Source organism: Pogona vitticeps, chromosome 11 (genome assembly GCF_051106095.1).
Source record: "Pogona vitticeps strain Pit_001003342236 chromosome 11, PviZW2.1, whole genome shotgun sequence".
In the NCBI taxonomy this organism is placed as follows: Eukaryota; Metazoa; Chordata; class Lepidosauria; order Squamata; family Agamidae; genus Pogona; species Pogona vitticeps.
The window spans coordinates 8,133,033-8,156,993 of NC_135793.1; the positions used below are offsets into that span (position 1 = coordinate 8,133,033).

At 44.2% G+C, this 23,961-nt stretch overlaps 1 protein-coding gene across 1 annotated transcript in view; it reads left to right on the forward strand.

Annotated features, from left to right (window-relative positions):
* Nucleotides 1-7,647: 7,647 nt before the first annotated feature.
* Nucleotides 7,648-23,961, forward strand: part of DRP2 (dystrophin related protein 2) — a 67,272-nt gene continuing 50,958 nt past the window's right edge. The window contains exons 1-2 of the mRNA XM_072980983.2: nt 7,648-7,839; nt 20,117-20,270. Of these exons, the coding sequence (XP_072837084.2) occupies nt 20,163-20,270 (108 nt within the window). The 5' untranslated portion in view covers nt 7,648-7,839; nt 20,117-20,162. The remainder of the gene's footprint in view (nt 7,840-20,116; nt 20,271-23,961) is intronic.

Here is a 23,961-nt window from a genome sequence, read left to right on the forward strand (position 1 = left end):
TTCTGGTCTGTAGCAATCCAGGCACAACATGTAATCAAGTGCACACTTTCACCCACACAATAGCTGCTGATAAGCTGGTGTACATTACTAAAAATTCTGCAGATGCAGTTCTCAGGTCCTTTTCCTCTTAGTATTTAATCTGACGTGGAGGGTTTATTATATTACAGCCAGGAAGACACCAGCAACTGTTCAGCTTTAAACTACAGTATGTTCCGGGGGGTGGGGGGGACACAAATGCTTTAATAGAGAAACAACACATTTGGTCTTGAAACTGAGATGGGAGTTGAGATACATTGAAGAGGCAGGATGCCTGCCAGCAAACCATTATTCTTGCGTATTTTCTACTTGTTTTAGTGAGTATCATGGAGGGTGTTGAGCATCAGCATTGTCTACCAGATTGAACCCAAATGCCACTGTTCATAGTGTAGCTGTTTTCCAGTATTCAGTGTGTACACAGTCCGGAGAGGAAGTGGCTTAATTCTGCTCAAAGGTGTCTACAAACTAGTTCTGAAGCCATGTCGAGCTTTCCATCTGTTAATATATTTCTTTTTTCCCCCCTTTTGAGGAGAGGAGAAGGTGCCTCTTGACATCTGCCTTTCATGGGGGCGCAGCACCCATATATCTCTTGTACTGATTTTTCAAATCAGCCTAACCTAATTTAAAATAGGAATGATCCCCCGCTTCTGCTGGAATGGTAAAACCGCTTGCTGTGTATTCTAGCTCTCGTCTCATGTTGGCCTACTTCTCGTGATTGTGTTTTGCATCCCTAATGCCATGAATAAATCAGAAGCTGCAGATTTGGAAGGGGATGCAGCTGGAGCCACTTGGAACGCCGAACCGCTTAAACGAAGCCTGCCAGTGTGTGCGTTCCTAAGGTCGCTTAATCACTTCCAAATGGGACTGGAAGAAATGATTTACACCCTTTTGCTTGAAATGTTCCCCCCCAGTCAGACGCAGTGGATCAGTTTTTCTCCCATTGTGCAGAGTGCAGTGATGGGCTGGTATTTAATGTTCTGTTTTTCTTATTGCAGCCTCTGACTTTGCTTCTTCAAGTCACTTTGTGTCATCTCTGTAAGCATTCTGCAAGGCACAGCTACATCTGAAATTCAAGGCAATCCTAAATTAAGGCTTAGTTCTTTCAAACAGCTGGTGCTCAACCTCAGCCCCTGGAGGGTGTGACATTTGGCTACAAGCTTTCCCTCCATTTATATCCAACTTTTCTGCCAAAGTGCTCAAGGCAGCCTACACGGCTTCCTATCTCCCTACGTAATTCTCATAACAACCCCGAAAGGTAGGTCAGGTTGAAAGAGCACTTGACATCTCCATGGCCGCCCAGTATTTCATGGTGCAGTGACCAGCACAACCTAGATTTCCCAGCTCCCACTCCAGCAGTGTGAATGGCTTTCCATTCCTTTCTAGGACCATGTTGCTTGCTCAAAGCTACACAGGCTAGCATTTACTCCTCCAAGGAATACTGAGGATTTGGAACTCCCGATTTCAAGGTGCTCCTGCTCAATGCGTATCAGTAGCTAATTTCACCTATTCGTTTGGTAGGACAAACAGTTTGTGACTGCAGACAGGAGAAAAGGATTAGCCACTTCATTTTGCTGGGAGGTTGAGCACCACCCCCTAGAGTCGGACACGACTGGACTAAAAATGTCAAGGGGAACCTTTACCTTTTTAAAGGAATGTGACGTAAGTCAGCGTGTCACTCTGGGTGGGGAAGCCCCATGGGTAGTCTTCAAAGTTTTAATACTAAACACAGTTTCTGCTTCCTATCTCCAGCAGGTAGGCATAAAGGGTACCAAGGTGTGTCAACTGAGCAATTTCTCAGTGTAACCTGGTTGCATGAGTGAAGGGATGCTGATTTTTGAAGGCTTCTCTCCTAGGGAAAGGATTCAAAATGCTATTGCATCTTACTCTGCATACATACAGCCCATTTATGATTCTGTGTCTGAAATGTTAAGCAACCCAATTACGTTCTCCCTCTCACTGAAGGAGCCTAGGGAATGATAAGTTAGGAAAGTGTACTGCTGTTGACAGCCTGCAAAGAAAACAGTGGGTTACAACTTTGTCTTTTTTCTTGATAGTATTTGCCCATGTCTGAAATTTGGACTGAAAATTTCAGTCACTCTCCATGTTTTGATTGGTTGTCCTTCTCCGTCCCTCCCTCTCATGCTTTCAGGAGTATATTTTTCTGTTTTCTCTTCATTTTCTGCCAACATTGTAAGCTTTTTTGAATCATGCACGTGAAAAAGTATTTTCCTTCCCAAGCAGATCACAAATGGAGTCCAGATTTTGATGCCTTGTCATCTGTTCCCTGAAAGTAGAATTCAGTTTCTTTCTTGGTATTCCAAAAATAAAGCCCTAGGAATTTTGGATTAGTATATAGACACTTGATATTAGCTAATTACTCTACCTATCAATAGGCCGTTTATGCAATCATCATTGTGAAAGTTCATTACCAGTGTTAGACAAGGAACTGTCATCTTCTGTATCACATTTCATGCTGTCTCAGCATCCAGAATCATGTACACAGTGTATATATAAATCTCTGTCTTAAATATTGTATTCTGTGTGTCTACAACATAGATTGTAATCCCCAGATGCTCACACTTAAAAAGATCTGTGAGGGCTTGTCCAGACCAGGTGACATTGCTTTGTTGGGTGAACTCTGTGCTACCTTTATGATGCATAATGATGTCATAGCTCATTCTTGGCATCCATGCACCCATGATCTTTCATTCCAGTACCCCTTGTCCACACAGGACAAAAACATTTTCTTATCAAGCCCTGCCTTTCCTGTTCACCTGTTTCTCTGCCCTTTCACTTGCTCTTTCACCATGTTTATCACCCTTCTCCCCTTTCTACCTTTTTCTCAAATTTGATCCAAATTACAGTTCTAGGAACAAGCGATTCTTCTTTTTGCTATAGATCTTTGTTTGTGACCTGTCCTTTAAAAAATTACAGTGCCTAAAATGCAGCAAGCAGTGCCTGTAGCCAGCCCCTATCAGCAACCTGCTTGCTGCATTTTAGACCTGCTGAAGTTTCATGACACTTTCCATCGGCAGCCCCACATAGAGTGCATTACAGTAATCCAGCTAGGAAGTACAGTAACTAAGGCATGTATCACAGTGGCGAAATCAGATTTCTCAAGAAATGGATGTGGCTGCCCACTAGTTTTAATTGTGCAAATTCACTCCTGGCCACCACCGAGACTTGGGCATCCAGGCTCAGAGATGAATCTAGGAGCAACCCCCCCCCCCATCTGTGCACCTGTTTTTTCATTGTAATTCCATCCAGCACTGGCTGCATCCCTCTGGCTGAACTAGAAGCATCTCTGTCTTCTCTGGATTAAAATTCAATTTATTCACCCTGGTCCAATCCATTACTGACACCAGACACTGATCCAGAACGGAAGCAGCTTCCTTGGCTTTAGGTGGCAAGGAAAGGTAGAGTTGGGTGTATATACTGTACTGGTGACGCCAAACCTGGATCATCTCTCCCTGCAGTTTCATGTCAAAGTTAAATAACACAGGAGACAGAGCAGAACCCAGAGGGCCAGTGGCCAGGATGTTGAACAGGAATCCTCCAGCAGCAGCACCTGAGTTCTGCAGAGTCCCCAAGTCCCATTCCAGGGAGGCGGGTCAAGGAGGGTACTCCGGTTGATAGTATCAAAAGTCATTGAGAGGTCCAGCAGAAACAACAGGGAGGCAGATCCCCTGCCCAGTTCCCGCCGTAGGTCATCTACCAAGGCTGTCTCTGTCCCATAACCAGGCCTGAAGCCAGACTGAAATGGCACTACCTAAACAATACCAGTGCAACACCGCATGCTGGGGACAACAGCAACAACCCACAGGGCGGGCTGAGCAAAAGGAACCAGCAAGCCCCAGGAAAAAATGGGCTGCAATTAATATAAACAAAACATCAGTGGATGTTGGAGAAAACAGCAAAGTGAGGCATGTGGCACCTCTTTTTAAAGTTCCCATAAGTTTGTTTGTGTTTTTATACATACACACACATTTAAACATACAGAGAGATGCTGAAATACACCTGTCTCCTTGAAAATTGATACCTACTGTATCCTTTTCCAGTTTTGTTTGTGTGTTCTAAGTCCCACCCAATTCATAAAGCTAAGCTGAATCAAAATATGGTGTATGACTGTATGTTTATGTATAGCCACAATCTATTTTGGAAGCAACATGGAAAATCATCAGCTTAGAATATGATCTATAAAAACCTCTTAAGCAATAATAAATCTTCAGCTATAACATAGAATTCTGTGGGATTCTGGCAGCTGTATTCTATCTTTTTCCATCCCTGTAGAAGCATGTGACCACAGTTGTGAGGAAGGGCAATTCTTTCCAGTTCTGCCTACAGGATTTCTACTTCTTTTATTTTCTGCTCCCGCCTTCACTTAGTACTATATGGTTTCTTTCATATACGTTCTACTGGAGGCTTCCAGTGGGAAGACCTGCATTAACTGGTGCACAAAGCCATGGTCTATACAGGATTTTTCCAGGACACCAACATTTTGCTTTTCTTGTTGCATAACATGTTCTGCCTGCTGTCATGGATTTAAAAGCAGGACATTGGGCGAGCACAGAAGACAGTGGTTGGTTTTATTTGTTTTACATAATTACTTCTGTACCCTAATTTGTAAGCCAGTTACCTACATCTGAGTGTCACTCAGTTAAATCTTACTCCATTAATTAGTTGCAATTGCATAAAATTTGCATGTACACACAGATGAATAAAACAGCCATTGGAAGAGTAGGAAGCAGACATTAATATGCTTGATAAATGTTTTCAATTATACAGGTTAAGTGTTGTAAGAAGTGCCATCTTGGGAAAAGCATGCTTGTTTTAAGATGGTGTCTACATTTTACAGTTTTTTTTTAATTGATTTCCAGCATTTTATATATATTTTTTCTTTCCCACTGAGCCATCTGTGCTTATTGTTCTCCATCAGGCGCAATTGCAGGTCCAATGCAGCACTTTGTATTGAACAATATGTTTGGTGTGGCATCATCATCATCAACAACAACAACATGTACTGTCAAATCAATTCTGGTTTATGATGATCATTCCAGTATTTTCTAGGTAGAGAATGCTCAGAAGTAGTGTTCCATTCCCTTCCTCTAGGGGGCGCCCTGGGACTGCAGCTGGCCCAAGGCCACCCAGGCTGGCTCTACTCCTAGGAAGCGCAACAGGGGAATCAAACTCCCAACCTCTGGCTCCAGAGCCAGGTACCTAAACCACGGAGCTACAGCAAGGCAAAGTGCAGCCTTTGTTGCATAGACCTGTTGGGACTTACAGTCCAACAATATCTGGAGTTCAATATATAGATGTAGAAAGATGATGATAGCAGGGGAGGACTGGGGAGTCTGTCTGAATGGTGCATTTCTGCAGATTCTGCTAACTGACAGAACTCCCCAAAAAGCATTTTGCCTATCATCCTTTCTGTAGTACAGAAGCCGGCATGTATTTCGCGTTGACACGAGGTATGTGTAATTTGCTGCAGCTAACTGCAGATAGCTAGCAAGATGCCAAGGGCACATCTTGGTTGTACACTTAGGCGCACGACCAGGTACGCCACCAAGACTGCGCTGGCATCTCCTCAGTTAGACACAGCACGTTACACACATCTTATGTGAACATGAGTAGGATTCTGGCTTGAACGCAACGGACCAGAGATAGCTAAGAAGTTAAAGCCTTCTGCATCTGCCTCTACATACACCAAGCGCCCTGTTTCATGTTTTTAATATGGTACTGTACTTACGAAAGTGATTTGATTGCCACCGTTGTTTGTGTTATAGTTCGCTATGTCATTATTGAGGCAAAATTAGAACCGACTGGTTAGGGACTATGTCTATCTGGTTAAATTAAGCACGGCAGTATGACGCCTCTAAGCGTCAATATATTCACACTGCAGAAATTGGCAGGGCTTGCTTGCAGCATACTCTAATCCCTAATCCCTGCATGACTGGAGATTAAGCCACAGATCACTAGTACGTGGATGCCACAAAATAAATATTTTCCCCTGGCAACTCATTAAAATGTTTCATAAGGATGTCAGTAACCACCGTCCAACACATTATTATTTTTTATTATTTATTTATTTAATTTATATCCCGCCTATCTAGTCGTGGTGGACTACTCTAGGCGGCCACATCTTTTCCATACTGTGATAGCCTATGCCAACTATTTATTATCATTTATTTATTTTATTTTATTTCACCTCGCCTTTCTCCTTTAAAAGGACCCAACGCGGTTTACATCATTACAAGACAATAGCAGAAGCTAAAACAGTAAGGATACAAGCACGAAAAAAGATCAAAGAAGTAGCACTTTAAGAAACGTGAAGCAAAAGCAACGCCAAAAACACATTCAAAGCAGCAAGGTGCAACCATCCATTTAAGAACCCTTCCACAGACACCCAGTCCCTAAGAGAAAGTTTGCCCAAAGAGAAAGGTTTTTATCCACTTCCTCAAGGAGAGCAAAGATGGGGCCAAGCTGGCCTCCAGTGGGAGGGAGTTCCAAAGTCTGGGAGCAAGAGCAGAGAAGGCCTTCTCCTGTGTCCCCACTAAATGAATGTGAATTTCGTTGTATGGTATACTGTATACATTGTATACTTACAATGACAATAAATTATATTATTATATTATTATTATTATAAATGCACCTGTGATACAGGTGGAACTGAGAAAAAGAAATGAAAACGATGAAGTTTTTCTTTTCTTTCTTTCTCCCCTGCTGGTCAAGGCTCTTCATTCAGCCTTTTAAGTGCGGATGGTGGCTGGAAGGCCTATGGAACTCCCATCAACGGGGCTCCGGGCGGGAGGGGAGCGGCAATTCAACCCAGTGTTGTTGCCCATTCCTGCTTTTAGGAACAATCACCACACAATTCTGCCCAAATTCCCATTTGGAAGCCAGTTGGCTCCTGTCTTTTCTGTATTTTTGACATTTGTGCAAAAATATTAGAATACTTAACAAGTAGGGTGGAATTTTTGAATTGTCTATTTTTAAAAAAATATAATTGGCTCCATCCTTTCTGTTATTGAGCTTCTGTCTGTTTTGCTCTGATGCTCATGCCCCTGTTTGTTTGTTTGTTTTCTACCCTAAACACCCGCCTGTCCATCACGATGTTCCTAGACAGGGCCTTGAAAGTTGCCAACTTTTCCTCCCAGCAGGGCTCCTGTGGTTTGGGGGGCATCTCTGGGTTGAGCTCAGCAGAAATCCGGGCAGGGGAGGCTTTTCTCCGAACGCAGATCCACCCCCCCGGGGGGGGGGCTCATGGCCAACACGACCTGTTGCACTTCCGCCTGCTAAAGGTCCTGATTAGAGGCCTGGCAACGAGCTGCCGGCGGATAACTTGTGGTGACCGATGGCAACGGAGCGCAACGCTTCTCCTCTCCAGGGTTTCGGAGCTGGGGGGGGGGGGACCAAGCGAGGAAAAGGGGAGGGGGTCTATCCACGACGCAGGGGGGGGTCTGTCCTTCCTCCTCCTCCTCCTCCTCGGGGTGGCCCCCCTCCCTTGCTCTCCCCCCCCTTTTTCCCCCGAGTGATTGATTGAAGGGCCCCCCATCCCTTCCCCCCCTCTTTTCACTGCTCTTCTCCATCTCCTCCTCCCGCAGCATCTTCGCAGCGGTGGCTGCTGCTGCCGTCGCCGCCAGAGGCCAGCGCGAGCGATCTGCTGGATCTCCTCCCGATCCGGCTGGAGATGTGATCGCCTTCCAGCCCTCGGCATGCTTTTTGGGCGCGGGGAGGGGGAAAGCGGCGCCCCTCGGCGGATCCGGCCGGGCAGCGTCGCCGAGCAGCGGGAGGAAGAAGACCCAGGTAGGCCCTTTTCGGGGGTTGGGGAGGAAGGGCAGGAGCCGGGCGGCCGGGTCCGCTCCCCGGAGGGGGCATCTGTCTCTCTCCCCCCCCCCCCGGGCCATCATCCTCCGGGCCGCCTCCATCCCTCGCAGCCTCTTTCCCTCGGCCTGCATCCTTCACACCCGGGGGGAGGGAGAGCCCCCTCACCCGGCATGCCCACTCCCCAAATATGAACCACTTTTGTCCTTCAATTCCCCCCCCCTTTGGTTAAGGATACCTCCCCCTCCCCTCCCCCTGATGAATTGCACTTGCCCACCGGTTCTTTTTTCACCTTGACACATTCCAGAGGGATAAACCCTCCTTAATCTATGTGTGGGTTTTTTTGGGGGGGGGCATTGTTAGTTTTTTTTTTCAAGGCACCACAGCCCTCCCTTTTAATTTCCTCCTTGGGAATCCTGTTGAGACGATTTCTCCCCCCCCCCCACTTCTCTGTCCGCGGCACCCCTAACCCTCTCCTATCCCCTGATGAAATCTATAATTTGCCAAAGGGGTGGTGGGTCGGTCCGGAAGGTGGCTCGAACTTTGTTTCAAATGCAACAAGGGAAGAAATTTGGGGGGGGAGGTCATGAGGAAGAAACATTAGGGGGGGGGAAAGAATGGTCGCAAACAGATGAGTTTGGGAACTCTGGATCCTGGGATCTCGAAGCGAAAGGGTGGGTCCAGTGGTTCTGGAGACGGGTGGGTTTGTGTGGACAGCAGACGTCCCATCAAAGGGGATGTTCGAGCAGGAGCAGGTGCGGAGAAGAACTGGGTACTTCAGACGTGTGTCAGTGGACTCTTGTGTCCCTCAACAAGTACTAGGGAAGACTTGATCTTAGCTCCCCCCAATGCATTTGCCCAGTATAAAGCTAAAATTATCTGATATATTTATAAAGTCTACTGTGCTGCTTCTGGCAGGAAAAAAAGAACAAGCAGGACATAGTTGTTTTCTAAATGCTCAGATTTTGGAGGCGGTCAGCACAGCTGAGATGGGTGCATCAAACGGGCCCATTCCTGGCCCTTCCTGCCCTCCCACGGTGACGTGGGCTGTGGTTACTTCATTGGGGATGACTATCACGCGTTCTGTCTTTGGAAAGTGTTCAGACGCTTCAAGCTGGTCCACAATATGACGGCACGGACGCCATCCAATGATGGAGCATGTGACTCCGCTGTTTACAGCCGTTTGCCTGACTTAACGGTTCATCTCCGGGACAAATCAAAACGCTATAAATTGGTGTCTATGACTTGGAGCAAACTATTTGAACGCTCGCTTCCTCCCACCCACGCTGCCCTTCATCTGTGATAAACACGAGACGGAGACTTCTTGGTGGTTGCTCCCCAGCTCAGCAGAATTTCTTGGCTTTCTGTTTGTCTTTCTAGCTACAAGAGGTTTTGATTCAGGCAAACGCATGAGCTGACCTGCTTCTGAAAAGTGCCCTAACAGGTTGAATGTGGGTTGCATCTTTTACTGTTCTGCATTCATTGGGTTCTCAACCCATTCATTTTTGTGTTATGTTTTAATCAATATGAAAGGTGTATTTCTTTATTCCTGGCCGCCTTGGGTCCTGTTTCGGTGAAAAAGCAAGATATAAATGTATTAGGAAAAAAAGACAAAAACGTCTTTGTGGGGGGGTCTGTCAATGGAGGGAAGGGAGTGATAATTTAGAACAGCCAGTCTAAGCAAAATCTAAATGTCTGCTTGTATTTTGCAAACAATGAAATGGATCAACATACTTATAACTATGCATACCGTGTTTCCCCGAAAATAAGACAGGGGCTTATATTGATTTTTGCTCCAAAAACGCATTAGGGCTTTTGTTTTTCAGGGGACGTTTCATTTTTTTCATGTACAACCATCTACATTGATTCAAAGACAGTCCTGTCCTCTTCTTCTGGTTGCTGCACAAGGATGGAGGGCGGGGTTTACTTCACTGGGACTTATTTTGGGGCTAGGTCTTATTTTCGGGAAAACAGGGCAGCAAATTGACAAATATCTTTGTTTAAAATGTAAAGTACAGTATGACTCTTTGACCTGTCTTAATGTTGCTATAATTATGATGAGAGATGAAAAAGGAATATTAAATTCTGGAATATCTCTTGCTTTTTTGTTCTCTCTCTCTCTGTGGAATCTTGAGGGGAAACACAATACAGTACATACATACATACATACATACATACATACATACATACATACATACATACATACATACATACATACATACATACATACATACATACATACATACATACATACATTTATTTTATTTATTTATTTAATTTATATGCCGCCCACTCTACCCAGAAGTCTCTGGGCGGCTTACAATAATTAAAATTCAATACAATAAAATGATTAAAATACAATTAAAATACAATTAAAATTGCCATCATCAGGACCCACAGTTGTTATTTCAATTAAAAGCCTTCTGGAACAGGAAGGTTTTGACCTGGTGCCGAAATGTCATCAACGTCGGCGCCAGACACACACACACACACACACACACACACACACACACACTAAGGGTAGCTTATAGCTCCACTCTACCCCCAGTACAGTGGGGCTATAATATATATTCAAACCTGTTCAAAAGAAATTATGAAGTTGCATGTCAAAGTGGATATTGACACAATCGCATGTTGACTGTTCTTTGTTTCCAAAGAAGATCAGCATTTAACCAGAAACTGTGTTTTCAGTAGCAAAGAAAACATGTTCCAGATGTCAGAAGAGAGGGAATTTCAGCTGCAAAATAGAGGGAAGCTCTTTGACAGTGGGAGAGAAATGTGCTGGTTAGGGAACACTGAACAAAGGAGTATTTCAGGCTAGTTTGCATATGTTTGCAACAAAACAAGTGCAATTATATGGTGGCCTCAGTTTTTAAGTACCAGAAGTCATTTCATTTCATGCTTGATGTTTTACTTCATACCGAGTATTAGTAGGCAGAATAAGAGCAAGTATTAGGAATTCAGCAAGCTGATGAATAAAGGATCAGATGCATATCCTTCTAGCCCAGTAGATAAATGCTGGAGTTTTTGCAGTCTTTCATGCTGCCTGTAGTAGGTGTGGCTGGCAGAAAACCTTCTGGGTTGGGATGACTGTCAGTCTATCCAGCGCTAACCAATCATTCCTCCCCTGCCTCTGAATTCATAGAGAGCCCCAGCTGTCTGCTCAGTGCTTTTTCCCTCTCTGAAGTTTGTTGAAAGTCAGTGAGCGTTGGTGTCTGTTGCTGAATGCAGTCATGTTTGTCAGTTTGCTCTTTGATCTGTTCACAATTGGAAGTAAAGAAAATTTATCCTTTCTCCTACTAATGTCCTAGAGTGAGTTATTGATATTGTAGGTGCCAGTTGATTAGTAAAAAAAGTGAGTTAATTGCTCTGGGGAACTTGAAGCTATTCTCTGTGAAACCCTGTATTTCTGCTGCTCAGCTAACGGAATTTAACCAAAATGTGAAAACTCTGCAACAATATCCACTCCCAAGAAAGGACCTGCTATTAATGCAGGGACCAAATTAAAGGTTGGAGTTCTTGGGGGTTGCCTCCTGTTATGACCGAAGAAGACAAAGACAAAAAAAAATGGAAGCAAAATTAGTACTAGCGTACTTTATTTATTTATTATTTATTAAATTTATACCCCGCCCCTCTAGACCACGTCTACTTAAACGCAGATCTCTTACTGCCAGTATCTAAGCTGTCTGTAATGTCCCATTAAGGTAGTTCCAACTTACGGCAACCCTAGCAAGATTTCCATGATATGTGAGATATTTAAGGGATTATTTTCCCAGTGGCACCTGCCAGTGAGTTTCCACAGCTGAGTGGGGATTTGAACCAGGTTCTGACACTCTGTCCACGGTGACGGTCTCCCACCTAAGCCACTGTAGAGACATTCCAGCTCTTTAGAATAAAGAGAAGTTCCTGTACAAAAGCTGGGGAGCTACAAAGACGAGGGTGTCTTGGGGAGAGGAAGAAGGGCATCGAAGGAACCTCAAAGGCCACACCCAAGAAGGCCAGATTCAATCTTGGGTCAAGAAGACTTCCCATCCTGGTTGGCCGTGACCCGTGGAAACTGTTGGAAGGGGTCAAACCGAGTAAGGTATTTTGTGTCAGCGGCAACTTGTTCTCTTGAACTGGAGATCCCCAGAACAGAACTTAAGAACTGTCCATTCCTGCATCTGTTTCACTTCCCACCCCTCAAAAAGGATGACGGCCTCACCTTTTCCATCTGGATGACTAGGCAAGGCAAATCTTACTCTCTAACTGCTGTACGTGTTCCTTTTTCCTCCCACGGTCGTGAGATTTGGCTAGACTTTCCTGATTTGGGTTACACCTGCAGGGGTTGTGGTTGTTGGTTTTGTTCTTGTCATCATTTAAATTGTCATGATTTCATGATAGCATGGGCATCTAGGATGCTGAATGCCAAGAGGGCCAATGGCTGCTTGATAGGATGTGGTGGCAGCGTTGTTCCATATGAACTGAGACTTAGCTGTATCTAAGGCAGTATCCTCTCCCATCTCTAGATAAGTATTGTACCAGCATTTTCCAGGCACATACAGACAGTGGATGTACTTTCTTGGAAACTCAGTTTTGCAACATGGCATAGCAAGCTACATCTGCTGAAATCACCTTTTCCGCACCACTTTTAAAACTGTGTCTGAAGAAGAGGACTGTAGTCCCCCAGAGTTCACACCAAAATAAATGTACTCATCTCAAATGTCCATTTATGGCCTTTGTTTCTGTTTTGCTTTTGGTGTTTCATGTGTGTGTAAAAGACACGCTGTTCCCCAGTTTCTTGTGATCACCCAGTTTAGCACTGAAAGGTAGCAATGCTGCGAAAGAGAGTGAAAAGAGAGAATGGTTTGAGCTTTTAAAGTACAATGCCCAGAACCCCACAGCCATCAGTGTGGAATTCTGGGAGCTGTAGTCCGAGAGGGTTTCTCGTCTCTGCCTAGGGACATCAGTGCCCCAAAGAAAACCTTATGAGCCCCTATCAGACAAGAAACAAAACAAAGCAAAAGCAAAACTTAAAAAAATAATAACGAAGACAAATGTTGTGGCACCTTAAAAAACGAACTGATACATTTTAATGTGAGCTTTTGTGGATCATGTCCACGTCCTCAGATGTAAGAGTACAACTACATGGCTAACAATTTGTACATGGACCTAAGTTAAGACACCATGGTGGATTAGTAGGAACAAGTGGCTAATTGTGTGAGTCAATGGGGCATTTCACACCTAGGAATGACTTAAGACCCCTATTTGATATTCATTTATTTTTCCTTCGAAGCTTTGTTCGGATAAAAATGACAATGGCTAGTGGGTAAAGGAACCATAGGCCATAGATAACAACAGCAAAAACAACATAATCATTGTGGTATTACACATACGCTAATTAATTAGGAATTCCTGACTTTACCTTTGAAGCTTGTTCTGTAACAGTGGCAGTGGTTACTTTGGAGGAAACCTGGGTTATGGAAAATAGCAGCAGATAACAACAGGATTTTTGTATATTTTACTTTTAGTACTGGCTTAAGAACCCTTGACTAATATTTAACCTGTTGAGATGAGTATCAAGCATATGTATATGTTTTATCTCAGCTGCCTCCCTTTGGATTCTTACCCTGTAATTTTTCTCCTCCAGAATGCGAACATTAAAAGTGTCCAGGTAAATAGAGATGATTTGAAACAGGTTTCGATGTATTGCCATTCCTGATGTCCAATGTATATTCATCAATTATTTTGTGCAGAGATTGTCCTGTTAGTTCTATGTAGAAAGCAGAGGGACATTGTTGGCACAAGATAACATAGATCACATTAGCAGAGGAAGGAGTGAAAGTGCCCTTGATGTTCAGTGTGACATTGTTGAGTCTGTAATTACGTTGCCAGAGTAAATGTGAGTGCTAAATAGGCCTCTGCGTTTGTAGCCGGGTTTAGTCATCATCTCCATATCCATGTTGTATGAGCCATTGTATGTTAGTTGTTGAGTGAGACGGGGGGGGGGGTGTCTGTAAGCAAAATATATCCCTGACACCAAAGGCTTGGGAGAATGAAGTATTCTTGTCAAGTGGGTGTTGTTAAATAATTATTTTTTACCCTCTGTGTTTAAAGGTTTCATGACCACCCCCCACCCCACTCCTCTTTAAACAGTAAAGTGCTTCATTCCTTTTATAGAAGAGCCCCCTTCAGACAATATCTGTTTAACGAGTGAGACTAATTACAGATACTCTTCCTCTGAGTTCTTGTAATTTGCAGACACTTCCTTGCTGCGTTAAAATACTGTGTCTTGGGGTGAATCATGATAACCCTGAAAATACTGCCATAATAAGAGAATAAATTATGGATCCTGGAGGCTCAGATTTCATCTGTGAGCAGAAGCACCTTTTATCAGCTTTGGTCGATGAAAGGTGTTTCTGCTGGACAGAAAGTGCCAGAAAATATGCTTTGGTAATCTCAAAAATAGAGTACTGTAATGCTCTCTACATAGAGCTAGCTTTGAAAACCTGCTTCAGCAGGTCCAGAATGCAACGGCCGGTCTTAGGGCTCACTCACATTTTCCAAAAAAACTCCATTTTTGCTATTATTTGGATCATTTCAAAAAATTCCATTCACATATCACACGGTTAACATCAATTCATTTGCCCTGGCAATTGGTTTATTTCCTCCTTGCCGGGAGAATTGTTTTAAAACGTACTGATCATGTATCACTTCATTCGTTATCATTTCAACATGTGTGACTGTCGCTGATAATCTTATTTCCTTTGCAAAGAGGTCCAGGTTTTGGGCGTTGTGGCTACTTCATGGCCACTGTGCTTGTACCCTTTTAAAACTGTTTTTTTAAAGGGTTATTGCTAAATATTGATAAATTGATGAAGGGATGTGGTGGTGCCTGCGGGTTAAACCGCAGAAGCCTCTGTGCTGCAAGGTCAGAAGACCTGCAGTCATAAGATCGAATCCACGTGACGGAGTGAGCCCCCGTCGCTTGTCCCAGCTCCTGCCAACCTAGGAGTTCGAAAGCATGCAAATGCAAGTAGATAAATAGGTACCACCTCAGTGGGAAGGTAACGGGGTTCCGTGTCTAGTTGCGCTGGCCACATGACCACGGAAGATTGTCTTCAGACAAAAACACTAGCCCTATGGGTTAGAAATGGAGATGAGCACCTCTTTCTAGAGTCGGACACGACTTTACATTTATTGCTAAATCGCTAATAGAAACCACCACCACTGCCACAAATGCAACAGAAATACATTGTTCAGAAGGAGACCGTCTTCCCCTCTCTCTTGTGAGTGAATGATGGCTTGAGCAGAGAAAGGGACCTTTCCTGCTTTGAATTGTAAAGAAAGTGGTGTGGTGTTGCATTAACATCTCCTTGCTTTTTAAAAAAAAAAACCCTGCTCTTCACAATACTTTTAAAACCCACTTCTTCCTTCTGACGCTGTGCAAAAAGGAAAGGAAAAATCACAACCAAGAACTGAGAGGGAGATAAATTCAGGGAAATAAATGAGTAAAGGAGGGAAGGGAGAAGGGGAGAAGGCTTATATTGCTCTGTTGATATATCACTTTTATAATTTTTCTTTAAAGGAAAAGGGGAGGCCTGATTGCCCCAAGAAACAGAACAGAAAATGAGTTCATACAAAATTAAAGAGCAGTGTAGCCTGCTATAACAGTTCTCTCTCTCTCTCTCTCTCTGTGTGTGTGTGCCTGCTATAACAGTTCTGTGTGTGTGTGTGTGTGTGTGTTGACTTCAGTGCAGTACAAGCCTATGCCTAGTTGCTGAGTGGGTTCACTGAGAGTTATTTCTCATTACAATCAGCATTGTGACCTTCAGACTTTGCTTTTCTTTAGTGTCTAAGAGAGTTATGGAACTTCTAAGGGTTTGGGTTGGGAGGCCATTGATATCATTAGCCTGAAGTCTTAGGGGGTCTTCTCTCAAAAGTTACTGTCATTGTTAACTATTACCTCAGAATTGTTTGGATGACAGTTTTCGAAATGCTTTTACATTTCCAGTTTTAAAGCAAGGAACGGTGACATGTACCACACCCACCCCCTTGAGCCCAAATGTCACCTCTAGCTCTCTCTGAGTCTCCAGCATCCCCACCCTCCAATTTTAAAAAGTGATGGGAGGGGAATAAAGGACATTTTTAGTCCCCTTTTTTTTCTCAGTGTGGAGGCAATTTGCAGTGTTTTGGGGTCCTAGCATCATAGGAGGCCTGAGACTCCTGACTTTTCAAAAAACGTTTGTTTTTAATTGGGCCATTTGAGAAGACAGGAGACTTTTAAATTTAGCCCTACATCTAATATTTTTATGAGGAAAAACATGGGGTTGTAGGTTGTAGGAAGTGGGCAGAGCCATTTAAGGTCCAGAAATGAGCATGGGTGGTCCTGATCCTCTAGAGTTGGCTACCCCACTTTTAACTATTTTATGGCTTCCAAGATTGTTCTGGTATGATGTGACGAAGCAGCTTTCATAGAATAGGATGCTAGCGTTCAGAGTTTGCTGACAGACAGGTTTGTGAGCAAGGTCCAAGGTGCAGTTAGCAGGACTTGCTTTTGAAGGTGCGTGCACACCTTGGTTATGAAGAACTGGCCTTCCGTCAAGTTCAGAACAAGAACAGACTCCATGTATTTTCTAATAGACAGAAGGCAGGAAAGATCTTCCCTCCTCTTGTGAGTGTAAAATAATTATTTTTAAAAGAATTTCTAGTGGGGAAAAGTCTGCTGGTGGTTTCTGTTTTGCCCTCAGCTTTGTAGAGCCATCGTAGCTAAACAAACAAGTTTCTAGTCAAACCACAAACCACAAATTTGGTGGAAAGTACAGTGAATTTCAACATGCGGCAAGAATTTTGAAGAATGCACGGTAGGCATGACGCCAGTGTCACAACTACAAAGGCAGCTTTGTAAGCCTTGGATAACGAGGCGTAGCGGGCCAAAAGAATCCAGTCTTCTGACGCTGCCGTTTTCAGAGGTGTAAGAAGGACGGAGCCAAATAAATCCCGAACAAATGCTGCGAAGAATAGCATGACAGATGTGTCGGGAGTCACGGGAGAGGAAAATGGCCATTAAACTTTGGGACAGAGAAAGACGAAAATGGGAATCCTGATTTACCTGTGCTTGCCTGCACATCCTCCAGCCAATTCCCTGTCCCATGTTTTCAGCAGAAGGAAAGAGGAAATAGAGGAAGTGCTAGATTATCTTGGGGCTGGTACTCAGCGCTGAAGACTAGATGCCAAGAGAGCAGGAAGAAGAAGAAGAACGAGAAACCGCAGTCCTGCTCGTAGTTCTTCAACCCAATCAGTGCAACCCTGTATCTCGTGTATTCCATCACAGCGATCAAAGTGATATTCATCTAATCTATTTTGATCTTTTTTTAAAAAAATCACTTTTCAGAGTTGAACCTTGTGACCACCATAAGCTATGCATATCAAGTCCTGATTTGCCTATTTCTGCCATCTTTTCCTCATGGATGGAGAAAAAAAAATTGTTACAGAAACTACTCTAGCTTTATCCCTTTTTCGTCCTCTCTCTTGGCAACGTGGATGTGGGTACACTGAAAGTTTTTGTGTCAGTTTTTCTTATTTTCTGGGGCCACTAGAGGGCATGAAGGGCCCGCCCCCTCATTTAAAATAAATATTTTGGGGAGTGGGAAGGGATAGAGATGGGAAGGCCTGGGGGAGGAAGGGGGGGAAAAAGAAACATTTCTGGAAAATCAGGGTTTTTCTGTTTTTTTCCAAAGCTGTTTTTTGAATTTTTTTCCCCCAGCAAAACTAGGAAAAAATTGAGTGTGTAATATGTTCTTCTACAATGATAAATAAAATGTCTATGACATGGCATTCAAACTATATAACATGAAGTCCTTAATGAAACTTTATGTATTTAAGTTCTCTTAAATGAAGATGCAGCCCTCCAAGTTGTAAGAGTGGGGCATGTGTAACTTTGGAAGTTGTCCACCCAGATCTGATAGAACAGGAGTCCCCAACCTTTTTAACCCCATGGACCGGTTGGGGAAGGCGGGGCAACCCACTTGCTTGTGCACATGCGCGAAGGAGTAGGTGGGTGCTTGTGCGGGTGTGTGCATGTGCAAAGGGTGGTGTGGCACGGGGCACTCATGTGCATGTGCAAAGGGATGGGGGAGTGTTCATGTAGGCGCAGGGGCATGCACGCAGGTGGGGGAGTGCGTGCGGGGGGTGGGGAGGTGTGTATCCGTGGCCCGGTCTGTCTCAGGCCACGGACCAGCACCGGGCCGCAGACCCGGATTGGGGACATCTGTGTCAGACTCTTGTTTCTAGGGATGGGTCCCAAAGGGCTCGGAAAGGGAGATGTAGCATTACGAGGAGTGACATATTGAACCAACATTTAGTTCTGGTGCCAGCGAACCGTGGAGGAGAAATCCCTCAGAGCCACTACGGACCCAAGTTTTTCTGCTGCTTTTCTTAAAGCGACAGCAATGTAAGCACAGTTACTGCAGAGATGTATACAAACACACACACACACACACACACACACACACAGTAATTGCTTTGGTTTTGTCTGATGGCTTTCTGTCTTTCTAATAGGGTTTTGGCTCCCTTTATAGTAAAAGCTGCAGCTTGCTTGGAAACCAGACAAAAAGCCTTAGTAGAATATTGTTCGGGTCTTTAAAAGCTATAATAGTAACATATTTCAATAGTGCTTCGTTTTTACAGAAAGGAACTGCCATAATGCTGGAGTTGATTCACTCAACAGTCCTGATCGGAATTGATTTAGGATGGTCTCTCTAAACATACTGAGAATCATTGTGCTGCAGACAATGGAGGCTGTAGCTGAATACACCTGGAGGGCTGTAGGTTGGGAAGGCCGCGTTGGGGGAATCTTCCATGTTGATTTCAAAGGAGCTGGTGCAGGAGAACATATCAGTAAATTTTGCCCCATGAGATAGACGTGGCCGAGTTTTGAATTTTTGCAGAATTCCTCTGGCTGCAACACCAGAAGTGCCAGGATGCACGAAGCAGAATTAGCTTCAAGTTCCCCAGAGTAGACCACCGGGTTTTCTTCTCGTTAACTGGCGCTTACAGTCTCGATAACACATTCCGAGACATTCTTAGGTGAAAGAATAACTATAAGTTGAACAGATAAGACAGCAAGCTAAAAACATGACTGCTTTGCAGAAAGAGGCCTCAACAGACTCACTTTCAACAGACTCACTGAGTGTAAACAAACAACACAGAGAGGGAAAGCACTGAGCAGAGTGGTGGGGCTCTCTTTGAATCAGAAACAGGGAAGGAACTCTTAGTAAGTGCTGGACAGATCAACAGTCACCCCAACACAGAAAGTTCCCTTCCAGTCACACCTACAAAATCTCCAATACTGGATGTGTGTCTGTTTCTTGCACTTCTGCTGTTAGGGGTTTGTTCATATCATGTCATTGTCCCTGATCCTTTTGTACTTGCTCTGCAATATCTTGGTATTTTGGGGGTGTAGATTTGAATAGATCATCCTAGTACTCACATCCACACCCAAGGGAAGGGGGTATTTGTTGCTGAATGTTCTCAGATGCCCCAATGCTGCCTGTCAACACATCCGAAATTGCTTCCTGAGGTCTCACACGGCCAAAATACAGATCGCCTCCCTCTTCAGCTGCAGGCAGCTTGAAGACCTTGAAGAAAGGGGAGATGCCCTTCATTGGCTCCTCCTAATTCTAGGAGGAAGTTTCTAATTTTTAAATATTTTTTGAATAAATGATTCAGCACATATTCTCTAATGAAGTCCTGATTTTTTTTTCCCACTTCCTCAAATCCTCCACAGAGTAGAGGAAGTGCTTAATTTCCCAATATCCCAAAGTGGCTTTCTTCTTAAGCCACTTCACAATATGGCAAATGAACAGTGGAAGGAGCTGGATCAAGTAAGGTCACGCCGAATGATGCACCAGATCTCTCTACAACCACTAGTGACTCTATTTAGATCTCCTCAGCCCTGTTTCTAGATGAATCCACCGTCAAAGCATCCATTCCCCCCACCCTCCGGTGGCACTTTCCCCATTTGGTGTGAATGCCTAAGAACTCCCTCTTTTTTAATCCAGAGTAAGAGGTAATGTCACATGAAACAATGGGAATGACAGAAGATTCAGGAAGGATTAAAAGGGGAATGAGGATGTGGCCCAAGTGAATTAAAAGATTAGGTGAAATGTTGTCATGGACTCCATTCCTGGAGTCCAATGTTTGGGAAGAATCTTGAAGTTCACCTTCACAGCATAAAGGATTCGTTGATCAGCTAATGGTTATTCTTATTGTTTTCCAGTATCCAGCCTTCGAAGACATCTCTGTCCTCATGAGTGTCTGTTCTAATGCAGCCAATGGTCATGCAGGGATGCTCCTTCACCCTCCCCCGATGTCATGAGTGGCATGCGCCCAGCCGGCCTCGTCGCAACAGCGCTTCCCACACACACTCTCAGGTAAGAATCCCAGCATTGCCCGGCCAGTGCACGCCTTTCGTCTAAGGGCACATCCACACGGCGGTGTTGCCCCTGGGGGGCAAAACACATAAACCAACAGGGAACAACAAAGGAGGGGTAGCCACAGGAGCAGCCCCTTGCACTGGAGCAAATCAGGGAACAAAAATACAACACACATACATACACACACACACACCTTGTGATGGTTGTAAAACACATGATGCAAGGGTTTCTGTCGCACATTGACTCTGTTGACATTCATTTTAGCCTTGTGTTGTGTAGATGCTTAGATACAGTGTTGGTATGACAGATGGAAGGAAAGTTGACCAAATGCTCAGCGTGGATGGGACCTTATTTGCGATTCAGGGCATGTCCATACTGGCTGTTTTAGTGTGGGCTAGTGCAGTCTAAATAGGGTCGTTTGAGGTCAAGGGAAACATTGCACCATTGACTTCAAGCGACTTCCCAGTTCCTTCCGATGTCAGTGGAACACTTCCCCTGCTTCTTTGTGGAAGGACATAGGAAGTGAAATCATCATGTTTACCTGTGCCAGGCCGTTGCTGATGCACTGAATCACTTAGATTAATTTTTTTTAAAAAAATTGTTTGCCTTGTGTGTAGTGCCGATGGAGAAACGGCCTGTAGCCACAGTTTCAATCAGCACTTCGCAGAAAGGAAAATAATTTTAAAAAAATGTAATCTAATTCAACGCATCAGTGATGGTCTAGCACAGCCATTCTCTACCTTTTTTTTCCACCATAAACACAATGTGAAAAAATATAGGCCAAATAAAGATTGTGTAAGTTTCATAACAAACCATATAAGATTGTGTGTAAATAGTTTTTTTCCATTCTGTTGTCCCCTTCAAATGTGCCAAGGCCCCCCTAAGGGCCACATGGCCACATTGGGAATGGTTGGTAGGAGATGCAAAATAATATTTTTCACTTCCCTTGCCTCTCTGCAGAGCAGCAGGTGAAGTGTTCAATTTGCCAATATACTGATGTGATTCATTTATGGAGCCAATTCACGATGATGGAAATACAATCTGAAAAGCAGCCTTGGTGGCTTTGACAGCTGCATAGTTCCATTTTGGTCCGTTTCCAGTGATCACACAGGCTAAGGGTGGGCTAAATTAGTGCGCCAACTTGGACCAAAAAAGTAGAAGCCCCTGATTGGAGCTCAAAAAGGTGCAGGTTTGGCTCCCCAGGGGTAAATTGATCCACTTGTGTGGTCAGCAGATAGAAGAGTGAATCAACCACCCCTGCAATGACCAAACAGCGGGACAGGTGCCCGTCTGATTTATAAATCTGAATGAGCCCACAGATTTATAAACGAGAGGCCAAACAACAGTTCAGTGTCATTAAAATTATTCTTTGAAAAAACAAAGCTGAAGGGTGTTCCAAAAAGGCTGAAGGGTCCTAGCCGTGGATCCTTGCGTATGAACTGAGTATGTTTCGCCTGGCAAAAAGTATATGGGAAGAAATGATAGCGATCTTCAAATATATGAATGGCCGTCACACAGGAGATAGAGCGACACGCTTGTCCTGTTTGGTTTCAGAGATCCGCAGTAGAGCAAACGGGTGGAAATGGCAAGGAAGCCGATATTGGGCGTATGGGGGGGGGGATTTCCCAATGCTGTGGCCTTGTCAACAGTGGAACAGGTTGCCTTAGGAGGTGGTGGACACGTCTTTGCTGAATGTATTTAAGGAGATGTTGGGAAGCCAGGCATTATGGACAGGCATCCGTGGATTGAGCAGAAGGTTAGACAAGATGTAAACTCCGGCATACTTTCTCAGTTGAAAATTTTGTGAAGATGCCATGCAGGCTGGATTTGATTTTTTAAGAATTAAATTGATTTTTTGAAGAAATATTTTTAAATTGTGATTTAAATCACGTTTTAAATCAATCTGATTTTTTAAAAAGTCACTGATTTTTATCCACCCTATTGCCATGCATTCTGATGGTGCAAAATCAATCCGTTAGGCCAGTAAATAATAGGTTGCCTTAAGCGAGCAACCGGTCCCTCGTTCTCCGCTTCCTGCCTCCAGGAATACCACTGGCCTATCGTGGGGAGCCAGCTGTCAGGATTACTGAGATAACCGTACACTCGAAATGTGCTTTTCACATGTGGATCGTTATTATTGATCCATGGCTTATTTTTCAAGGCCAAGGCTCAGCTCTAGACTGACTAATAATCATGGGAAGAGCATAAAAAGAGGCCTGTTGGATCAGGTCAGAGGTCTGTTCAAGTCTGGCACCTTCTCCCTCAGAAGATGCCCCCAAGCACGGCAGGGAGGCAACACTAGTTCCCATGGTTGCCCCTGGCAGCAAATGATGCACACCTTGGTATAAATGGATTTGTAAATGAGAGTTTTGTGTAACTGTTGTGGATAACAAATATGAGGTTTTCCATTTTCCGTTTTTAAAAAGCCCTCTGGAGTTAGTGGCCCTTGCAGTGCTTGGAAAGTTGCCATATTTTTCTGCATATAAGACTATACTTTTGTCAGGCCGTACTGAAGTGGATGCAGGAGAATGGGCTGCGGCTGAACCCGGACAAGACGGAAGTTCTGAGGGTGGGCGCTCCTGTTGCTGGCGGCTTGGGTGACTCTCTCTCCTTTGGGGGCATGACCCTGGCCGCAAAGAGTGGGGTTCACAGCCTGTGGATACACCTGGACCCGACACTCACCATGCAAACGCAGGTGGCGTCAGTGGTCCGCATCGCCTTTTTCCACCTTTGGCGGATTGCCTGGCTGCGTCCTTACCTTGACACGGGGGCGCTCACTACCTTAGTACATGCACTCGTAATTTCTAGATTAGACTACTGTAACGCGCTCTATATGGGGCTCTCTTTGAAGCTGACACGGAAGCTCCAGGTGGTGCAGAATGCGGCGGCCAGACTCCTCACGGGAGTGAGAAAACATCAACATATCTCTCCTACTCTGGCCATGCTGCATTGGCTTCTTATCCGTTTCCGCATGGACTTCAAAGTGTTAATGCTTACATATAAAGCCCTAAACGGTTTAGGGCCTCGATACTTGGCAGAACGCCTCCTCCCACCTAGATCTGCCCGGATCACCCGCTCGAGCCAGGAGGTGAGGCTGAGGAGCCTAACGCTGAGGGAGGCCCGGAATGAACGAACACGAAATAGAGCCTTCTCGGCGGTGGCTCCTCGCCTCTGGAATAACTTTCCTCCGGCGATTTGGGTGGCCCCTACTTTGGGCACTTTTAAGAGCCAATTAAAAACATGGTTGTATGTCCAGGCCTTCCCTCCTGTCAATACCTAATTTTTCTTCTTTATTTATTATTTCCTTTATTCTCATATATGTCAGTCTGTTTGTAATATTATTATTATTTATTGTATATTTTCCTTTTATTGGAAGCTGCTCAGAGTGGTCTATTTGATCAGATGGGCGGGATACAAATCAAATCAAATCAAATCAAATCAAATCAAATCAAATCAAATCAAATCAAATCAAATAATAAACAAACAAACAAACAAACAAACAAACAAACAAATAAATAAATAAATAAATAAATAAATAAAATCTTTAGAGTAAAAAATTGAGGGTCGTGTTATACACAGAAGTAAGCTGAGGTGAGAACAAAAACCAAGTGGAGGGGAAAGCAGGGATCAAAGCGATCCTAAAGCATTTTGATCCCTTTCCCCCTACACTTGCTAATCCCCACTTAGA